The 10,373-nt window shown below is 43.9% G+C and overlaps 1 protein-coding gene across 1 annotated transcript; it reads right to left on the bottom strand.

Annotated features, from left to right (window-relative positions):
- Positions 1-438: 438 nt before the first annotated feature.
- Positions 439-4,658, bottom strand: POM121L2 (POM121 transmembrane nucleoporin like 2). Its single transcript, XM_006220325.2, has one exon. The coding sequence runs from the start codon at positions 4,562-4,564 to the stop codon at positions 1,460-1,462; it is 3,105 nt and encodes a 1,034-aa protein (XP_006220387.2). The 5' UTR covers positions 4,565-4,658; the 3' UTR covers positions 439-1,459.
- Between the last annotated feature and the right edge of the window lie 5,715 nt (positions 4,659-10,373).

Here is a 10,373-nt window from a genome sequence, read left to right as displayed (position 1 = left end):
GTTTGTTTTGGAATCACTCGCTTACTAATCTTTCCAAAGCAAGAATTTTCCTTCACCTCTGAATGTCTGGTGCAAAGCACAACACAAGGCATATAGTTATCACTAGATAAATGTTAAATTATCATGAAAAGAGCAGTAGAATATATGTAACACTTTTCTTCTTTCCCCAACTCTGTAAGATGGTAATCTCAGGTTGCAGAATATCTTTAAAAATTAAAATGCACGGATTTTTAGAGTTATATATAGGGTTAGAGTTTACTTTGGTGATCTGTTATAGTGAGAGAGAAGTGAACACAGACTTTGGAGCTAATAGGGTTTAAACTCCAAATCTAACCTTTACTAACTGGGGGGGGGGGGGTGGGGAGGGCGGTGTGGGCAAGTTTCTGAACATATTTCTGCCTTGGAATTGATATGAGTTTAACAGTAATTCCTATATCATTGACTTATTTCAATAACTTTATTTTATCAACCAATTTAAGATTGCATATTTTTCCAGTTAGATCTCTTCCAAGGTATCCATAAAAGAGGAGACAGATATATTCAGGGAGTCATTCTTGCTTTTCTTTTTCATCAGGATGGTAAGTGCTAAGGGATAGGTTATAGGTTACTCACAGACCTCCCATTGGTTATAGAACAGAGGTCAGATTAGGTATCTGCTGTTCTTCTCTTTCTCCTTTTTTCTCAGGCCCAAGAGTCTTCCTGCCCTACCTATCCTATCTGGGAGAGGTGTGAATGGAGAGGGTGATTTTTTTAAGGCACAAATTTTTAAAACATTAAATGAAATTTCGATTCCCTAATTGAGAATTTCTGGCTCATACTGGAGGAATCATGACCAATGTTGTACAAGGAAGAAGCAAGTTTGCACCACCCTGTTTTTTCCTCCTCTGGTCCTCCCACGGGTGCCCTTGTGGGCTGACAATTGATCCTCAAGGAAAAGTTGGAATCAAGGTCAAATTGCATTAAAAGCTTCTCCAAGAATGAATTGTGGAGCAAAATAGCAAGAAATGAGGAATTGGTCTCCTTAGGGGACCAGATAAAAGGAACCACTTCTTAGAGCCAAGTAAAAGCAGGCTAAGATTTAGAGAGAATCTATTCCTCCTACCAAAGATGCAAGAGGGTATGGACTATACTTGTTGCCTCCCTGGCATGCTTTTTTTTTCCCAGAGAAAAAGCAGAAGGCAATATCCTGACCAAGCTCACCATTGACATAGAGAAGAGTAGGCAGGGAGGGGAAGGCAAGGCTCTGCTCATCTCCAAAATTTGGTTTCACTTATTTATTTTGCTATCCCTAGATACTTTAGTCCTCCATCTTCTTCTGGAATATAGATTAGGACCCACAAGGTGAATGTGTAAAGCTCTAACCTTAAATCCAGGGTATTTTTGCTTTAGAGAATTAGAAGAGACTAAGGCACTTCACTATACTGAGGTCCAAATCAGAGTACAAATGGCAGAGAACAGATTATTTCTTGCGGGCATGATGCCTTCGGGAATGCCTTTGCTCCCTATTCTTTGGGGTTTTTGATTTTGTACCAATGGAAAATGAAGGGGCTGATAATTTGAAAGATCCTTCCCCAACAGAGCCCTGGGCAGGTGGAAAGTGAATCCCAAAGCCAAGGCTGCTGCCTGCCTTAACTGGTCCAGGATCAGGAGTGCTCTGAGCAAAGGGGGCCATGGAGGGGCCCCCAAACATGCTTTTTCCTGCAGAAATGCTGGCCCTCCCCAAGGTAAAATGTGTGCCTTGGCTGGTCAAGCCCTGGTTGTTTTGGCCCCAGGCTTTTCCAGAGGGTGTGATGGTGCTAGTGGTCCCACTAGGCATTGCTCCAATGCTGAATGCTCCAGAGTTGGAGCTCATGTCTGGGGCAGTCATGCTGATCTCAGACTCCCCACAGTCCATAGGGGTCACTAATCCCCCAAAGGCAAAAGGTCGTGGGGCTGTGCTACCAAACACTGGGCCACAAGCCCCACTCCTACAGGTTGGGGTGACAACTCCAAAACCCTTTGTATTAGCTTGACCAAAGGGAAAACTTGCTGGAGTGCTGCTAAATTCTGTCTGGAAGCTGGCAGAGACATGAAAGGTGGAGGCTGATGGTGCCAAACCAACAAAGGCTGACTGTGTGGTACTACTGAAGGATGGTTGGGCTAGAGATGGTGTTGGGATTGAGGATGCCACTGTTGAGTTTCCAAAAATGAAAGAGCTACTGAAGCTTGGGCCAAGGGCTGGTTGGGGGGTCCCTTGCTTCTGCCCATATGCAGCTGCAAATGTCACCTGGGGAGTGGCTCCCAGGGATGGTGGGAAAGGTGACCTTGAGCTTGACCCTAAGGGAACTGTGAATGCTGAGGTTGAATTGGAGATCCTGGATGACAATGCAGGAGGGTTGCTGGTTACTAGGGCTGAAGGTGACAGAGGGTTGCCAATAACCCTAAAATTGGCAGTGCTTCTGGTAGGGAGTATCTGGACAGCACTGGAAAGAACCTGGCTAAAGATGGTGACTGTGTGTACAGTAGGAATGGTAGGACACTGTTGTGGTGGCAAAATGAAGCCTGTGGCTGGGGAGAAGTTAGCTCTCAAGGCACAGGTAGCTCCAAGAAGGAAAGTGTGATGAGTGGAAGGGATGGAGTAAGTGTTGCCCATGGTACTGGTAACATTCACTACACCAAAATCCAAAGGCGGTTTAAAAGAAGAATCTTTGGATGTGCAGACTGGGATGGTGGACATGACTACAGAGGTAGCCTTGACCAGGCCATGGAAGAGATGGGTAGAAGCAGGAGTAGGTAGAGGAGAGGTCTGCTTGAAAGAGACAGGAGCTATCATGGGCATAGTTTTAAATGGTCTCATACTGTCAAAGATAGGCTTGAAGGTGGGAGTTAAGATACCTGAAATTGAAGATGCTGCAGCTGTGACTGAAATCCTGGAATATAAGGAGTCTCCAATCTCACTATTGGTTGGAAGCCCAAAGATGGATTTTGACATGGGGTCAGCAGAGGTTGCACTGGGAGGTGCAGATGCAGGAAGACGGGGAGCTGGGCTACTCATCCGTCCGAGCAAAGTACTTTGCATAGTGGGTGCTGCAGGCATTACGACAGGTGAGTCTCGGGGCACAGCAGCCTGAGAGGTTGAAGGTGGCCGTGTGGTGTCAGTGACTGGTGATGTGGGAGAAACAGGGGTCACAAGGATGACAGTAGCTGTGGGATTTGAGTCTGAAGAGGTGCATGAAAGGGGCTCTAACTGTGAGCACTGCAGTGGGGCCAGCAGGCTTGCTGTCTTCACGGGTGAGTGGGCCACACTGGTTGCCTCCCCAGTGGATTGTGGGAAGGCCAGTGGACCTGGCAACTTCTGTGTTTTATTTAAGCTTTCCAACTGAGGATTAGTGCCCTGGCTTGGAACTGTGCCTGAAGAAGGCAGGGTGAGAGGCCAAGAAGGCTGAATAGCAGATGGAGTCTCAGGGACAGAGTCTGTGGTGACCTCAGTCATAACTCCTCTGGCTTTGTTGCTCCATTGGAGTCCAGCTTTCTTTCCTAAGGCCAGATCTTCTTCAGGGGCTGCATAATCAGGCTGGGGAGGTGGAGTCAGGGACAGCGGGTCCCCAGGGCTAGATAGAAGCAGTGGAATCTGATTTTGCTGTCCAGAACAGCCAGATGTTTCCAGGGACTCTTCTGATACCACTGGGACTGGAGAGTGAGACAGATGACCTTTTTCTTTCTTTTTTAATGGCCACTCTGGTATCTGGAGTGATGCATCGGGAACACTTCTCTTCCAAGGCTCAGAGAAACCTCTAGAAGAGCTGTAAGAGCTTGTAATAGCATTTCTTTTGGAGCTAAGAGGACCACCTGTGTGTATGCTGGCCAAGGAGCTCATGGAGTAGCAACTGGGTCTCTTATTCAGGCTGTGATCTGAGCTCCACAGGCAGAGGCTTCTCTTTAGAGGCCCAGGCCTGGGCACAAAAGAAGTGAGGACTCCATTTTTTATCAGAGGCTTAAATGCAGACGGCCTTGTCTCCGGAGTCCTTCTCTTAAGGTCCAAGCTCTCAGGGAACAGTGGTTCTTCCAACCTTACTTTCCCTTTCTTGCACTCTCGGAGGGCCCTCAGCACTGTCTCTTTTGCACATGGATCTGAGGGCTTCTTAGAGAGTGAGGGCCCTGCACAGTCAATTACCTCTACTGGGGAAGAGGAGCAGGGCGCTGTCCGCTCAGGAGGAGCGATCTTGATAGTCACCGGGCTCCATATGGCCCGGGGGTGCCGAAGAGACCAAACACTGCGCTTGAAGTAACTTTCCCACCAGTCTGAGGGAAGAGGCCCCATGATGGAATTCTGGGACCTCTTCATGGGAAAGCGCCTCCAAGCCTCATTAACTACCCACGTGGTGGGATTGGTAGGATCCCAGTTCGGTGGCCTCCTCGCAGGTCGGTGACGCGGGGCAGGGTGGGCACGATGGATGTGCTGAACCCGGTGGACTTGGTGAAGGGGCTGAGTTGGCCGGCGGTTCAACGGCCTCTCCGACAAGTCTGTGCGCTCCTCTGCGGGGGACGATGGCGGGGGTCCCGGCTTGCCCAGGTAACTGCCCATGAGGAGCAACGAGGCGGAATCGGTGACTTAGACTTAGGGTTTCGGCTCCCGAGATTTCTCACATCTGGTGACTCAGCCGCCGTCGAAGTGCGTAGTGTTCGGATGACGGTTAGGTTCCCGGCGCGAGGAAAGTGCAAGGGTCTCGGGGCGCTCCACACCCTCCAGGTCCAGCATCCGAAGGTCAGAGCCAGGTGAAAACAGAGGGCACGTGGGACCTCGGCAGTCCCTGTAGCTTGCTCTACTATTTTGAGGCCGAAGGTGGGCGCTCAGGCCTCTGTTCTCTCCTCTCCGGGTTGCAACGAGGCCCGAGGAGAGGGATTCAAGAGGAAGCGCGCGGTCCGAGATCACAGAGTCAGTGGAGCGGGCGCCGGGTCTCCAGGATCTGGCAGCGACTGTCCTTGAGGGTCCATGCTCCCGGTCCTGGCACGGATCCGTCCTCCTGCCTGTTTCCCGGAGTCGGAGGAGGGCGTGTATCCCAAGCCCCGCTAGGTGACTGGGGGCTGCGCTCGCAGGAGCGCAGGACTGGAGACCCAGACAGGTGGACCCACGCAGCCCAGATGAGTTCGTGGCGCCAACAGCCAGAAACACTGGAGGTTGAATTTGTTGGTTGGGGATTCCGTCACTTCTCCTTTTCATTTGCCCTTTCCTTTCTGCAGCCAGTAGGTGTCAGTCATTTGCCTCCGGGAGGACAAGCTCCGGACGCAGACACCTCCGGGCCCCATCCAGGGTCGCCTCCCCTGGGCTGAATCCAGTTCTCCCTCTGTTCGCACTTTGAGTATGCAAGTAACATCGCAGTCTTGGCGGGGCCTCGAGGTTCCAGAGGGGGCTGAAGGCATTTGTCTATCGCCCCTGAACCTGAGCCCTTCGCAGGCACCCGGCTTAGTTTGTAGCTCATTCCACGCCCTCAATGTCTCCAGTCACGATCCTCACCTAATGCAGTGGGATCGGAGCTCTCGGAGGGGAGTAAAGAAGTGAGAGATTTAATTTGAGGCTGAATATTCATGCTAAACCAGAGTAAACTATGTGACTAACATTCTGAAAAATTCAGAAACAAATAACATTTAAAGTGTTCTAAAACAATTCCTTCTAATAACAATAAAATTAGCACGAATTGAATATGACTCTTCCAAGAAAGGTCATTTGAAGGTAGTCGGAGAACGAGTTCCCTTCAAAAGCCACACTGTCCAAAAGTGGGTCCAGATATTTTCCATTTCGTTGGTCTCTCTTCCTTGAAGTAGTATGTTCACAGAATTTTATGCCAATATAACGTATGTTTACGCTTAAAATCTTTATTTGATCATCCTACTAGTCCGCACCAAATACATAAATATTGGTATTTATAAATATATAAATTCAGGTATAAATATTGAAATCTGAAATTTTGAGTTTGATGGGACCACAAATCTGTATAGTAGTTGATTCTTTTGGTTTAAGTTATATTTGCATTTACTAGTAGTATGGAATTAATCAAAACATAAGCAGATAATAAATTTGAAAACCCTTTTACTGGGAGACATAATAGAAATAAATGTGGCATTTGTCACTTCCTTCTCCATGAAATCGCATATAACACACAATGCCACCTCAATTGAAGTAATATTTCCAGTTGTTCCTCTGCTGGACACCAAGGATGGAAGGAATTTTACAGTTTGGGGCAGCGTGCCACTTCACATAGGTAGAAGAGTTTTGGAATTGCCTAGTGGAGGAATGGTGGGATTTCAAAGTAAGATGGGAAAGAAGAACCCAAACTAGAGGAGGATTCCCAAACTTGTGAATTTTAATTGGTTGAATATGGAAGATATAGAAATTGATTCGGTTTTTGTGTTTATAGCTTAGTTGGAATAACGTTTATAAAGGAGACAAATGTTAAAGGGAAAAAAAAAGAAAAAACAGGAAAACACTCCGTAGCAGAAGATAGTTTCGACCCATCGACCTCTGGGTTATGGGCCCAGCACGCTTCCACTGCACCACCCTGCTGGGTGAACAAAGTTGGCACTGTTCTCCTCCTCAACCATTAAATCAACTTTTCTGCGCTAATTAGAAAAAAAAAATCTCTTTTCTATTTTCTTCCTTCCTTTCATAATTTCTGTACACTGCTGCTATTTCTTTTCTCATGGTTGGCTGTATTGTTGCAATACCATACAATTCAGAGTATATTTTATGCTGTATTTGAACTTATACTGATTAAGTCAACTGAAACTAAATAGAAATGAATTTTAAGAAGGGAGCAGAGTATTTCTGTGAAGAAATAGCAAGAAGTAAAACAAGTTTACCAATTCCATCATGTTTAGGTCATTTCTGGTTTTATTCTTCAATGTTGTGAGTATTTCAAGGGAACTCTGAACTATTATCTTACCTTTCTACCTAAGGCCCAGTCTCTTAAAATGACCTGGTACTTTGTAAAACAAGTGCAAGGTAATAAGAAAGAGGCTGGGAGATACAGTATCTGTCTCTTTCCCAATCTACTTGTTCATTGGTATGTTCAAAGGGAAGAAGGGACTTCAAAAAGTACATGCCTACATCCTGTCCAAATTTATTCTTTGAAGTAAATCTTGAAAATCATTCTCTTTCCTATGTGTCTTTCCCCCTCAGATAAAACCTTGTGATATTGGTGATGAGAAGGTAAAAAGAAGCACAGTGATGAAATTGGTCTGTTAAAGGGATCAGTTATTTAAAAGATACCCTCCTGCTCCCACAGGTCCTCTGGTATTGTCTCTGTTATGGTGGAAAAGACCCATATGATAGGTACTTGGATTCCTGGCTTCTCTGAATAGAATTTGTAGATACAGAGTTTGAGATACTCTTCCTAATTGAAAGCATCTTCTCAATTTTATTTGGGTGGTTCCATTTACAGTTGGGACATTCCTATTTTTAAAAGCCGAAGTTTCTGAGGATGAAGCATAAAACAAATCTGACTTGAGACTTCACCTGGAGCCCAAGTGGTTGCCAGGATACATCTAGACCCATCCAGAGGCTCCCACAACTCGGTCCGGAGCGCGGTGGTGCTGCAACCTCTTAACTGACAGCGGGGCATTCTCCATAAGAAAGCTTTTCCGAAACGGAAAAGGGTACTGTCAAGCAGCATTCCGGAAGACACAATTCTGACTACCACTAGATAACAGCCTCGCAGCTAATACCAGCAGGGCGACCGATCCAAGGGCTGGCGACGGGAAATGACGCAATAGAGGCGCCGGGAATTGTGTGCAATTCACTGCTCCGCCGTCTCCATGGTAACAATCACATTGGTCCCAGCGGTCAAGGCAGCGGCTTTTGATCTGGACCTAGGAATGGAGGGTCAAGCTTGGCGCGCTAAATTCGCCTGTCTTCCTGCTGGAGCTGCGGTCCTGTTTATCCTCCCACGCCTTCGGCTCCTCGGCAGAGAATAACGCCTGCATAAGACCGAATAATCTCAGGTTCCACTTATGTTGTTTAGTAAGATAACTTGGGTACCCTCACCAATGCATGTTTAACATCCAGAGGGGATAATGTTTTAGCACTTCTCTCCTCTGTACAAGAAAAAAAATATATTTTCAGTAATAATCCTGAAATGGAGTGAATAATACAATGGCTAGTGAAATAGTCTTTATTGTACTCCGTATATAATTATGCCAGTTTTTTAAAAAGTTTTTAATACAGGTCAAAAAGTTGGGTTTTTTTTAAACATTTTTTATTCATTTATAATCATTTTACAATGTTGTGTCAAATTCCAGTGTAGAGCACAATTTTTCAGTTATACATGAACATATATATATTCATTGTCACATTTTTTTCTCTGAGTTACCATAAGATCTTGTATGTATTTCCCTGTGCTATACAGTGTAATCTTGTTTATCTATTCTACAATTTTGAAATTCCAGTCTATAAAAAGTTTTTAAATAGTAGACAGATATTTTTAATTACGTGAACGTATTTTTGGAAAAAGATGAAAAAGCTTACCTACATATTAGTGTGTTGCAGTCATGAATAATAACTTCATAGTTTCTGTTTTTGTCTTCTGCAAATTTCTCAATAACTGACAAAAATTTATCTTGTTTGCATATTCACCTTCACTAGACAGTATAGCCAGATTTGTCAATCTATCATCCCTTGTAGTTGACTGAAGAGCACTTGATTTTATTAAATTCAATTTCAGAAAGTTTCTTTCACATGAAGCAACAGGTATACAAATAGGAAAAATCTTAAAGGTAAGTCTGGAAGAGATTCATAAAAGTCCTATTTCAAAATTCACAGTAGTTATTTGCAAATGGATTTTAAATTTCTCTGCAGTTCAAAAATCATAAACACACAAGTCCAAAGTCACATAGAAAGGTGGAAAGTATGCTCATCATTTTTTCTGTTTTTAAGATTTTAAAAATTTTTTTCTTGTCCCTCTTCTTCCAAGTAATTTATCTCCTTTTATTGCTTAAACTCCTTATATTCAGGAGACCTCTTCCTCCTTAAAGAACATAAAATTTAATTCTAGTCTTGTGTCTGTCTGTGTCACTTCACTCTTGATTCCATCATTTATAAAAGGAAATGGCAGTTATGTCATGGAACAGGGATGAGTAGGAATGTCCAGGAATTGGTCCCTCTATGGAAACAATTATTGAGTTTGCAAGATTGTGTGAAGCAACTCTTTTGGAATTTTGGAGTCTGTTGAAACACTGGAAGTGTCCAGAGGAAAGATTGATAAAGAGATTGGTAAATTTTGGTGAATATCACTTCATGTAGTTTCATGTGGTGGCTACCATCCCCCATGTTCTAGCATTATGGCAGGCAGTCAGTGGGGGCTGTGGGCCTTGTTCCTGGCGTGGCTTGCTGGTGCAAGGGTGAGCAATCAAGACCTTGCATTCTAAAAATTGGAGTTGTATGTTTTGATTTCTGATCACTGCTTTTGATTGCTGAGGAACCAGCACAGAAGCCAACAGTATTTTTACCTCCAAAGGGCTGAAATGGCTTCCCTAAGGGATTTGAAAAAATAGTACTTCTCCTTCATCCATTCCAGACATTTAAGGAAAACTTTGTCAGATCAGTGGCTGACTACATAGACAATGGAAGAGAAACTTCAGTGATCACACACAACAGAATATACACACTTTGCAAAAAGAGCCTGGAAGAGCTACAAACAAATGGCTTCTGCCCTCAGCGAGTATAAATCAACAATCCCTGAGGAGTAAGAGAATTGGATTTCTGAAGTTACCACAACATAATACTCAGAATGACCAATTCTCAAAAAAAAAAAATTACAAAACATACAAAGAAACAGGAAAGTATGACCCATTTGTAGGAAATAAAGATTTGAGGGAAACCATCCCTGAGGAGCCCAGAAATTGGAATTATTAGTAAAAGGCAGTAAATCAACTGTCTTAATTATTGTCAATGAAGTAAAGGAAACCATGAATAAAGAACAAAGGAAATCAGGAAAACAATGTCTGAAGAAAATAAAAATATTAAGAAAGAGAAATTATAAAAAGGAAACTGGACAAATTCTGAAGCTTAAAATGCAATAACTGAAATTTAAAAAAAAACTTACTACAAGGAGTACGACAGCACATTTAAGCTGTCAGAAAAAAAGCAACAGCAAATCTGAAGATAAGACAATTGAAATTAACCAGTTTAGTAGCAAAAAGAAAAGAGAATGATGAAAAGTAAACAGAGCCTGGGGGCCTGTGGTACACCATCAAATGTACCAATATACATACTGAAATCCCAGGAGAGAAGAGGAAAAAAAAGTAGAATATTTGAGGAAATAATGAAACTTTGCAAATCTATACATAATTTCCACATTAGGAGAAGGAATTAAGCACTTGATCATCTCGATTGATACAGA

Source organism: Vicugna pacos, chromosome 20, assembly GCF_048564905.1.
Source record: "Vicugna pacos chromosome 20, VicPac4, whole genome shotgun sequence".
NCBI classification, from domain to species: domain Eukaryota; kingdom Metazoa; phylum Chordata; class Mammalia; order Artiodactyla; family Camelidae; genus Vicugna; species Vicugna pacos.
The sequence above is the reverse complement of the archived record's forward strand: the minus strand, read 5'-3'. Positions and strand labels throughout refer to the sequence as shown.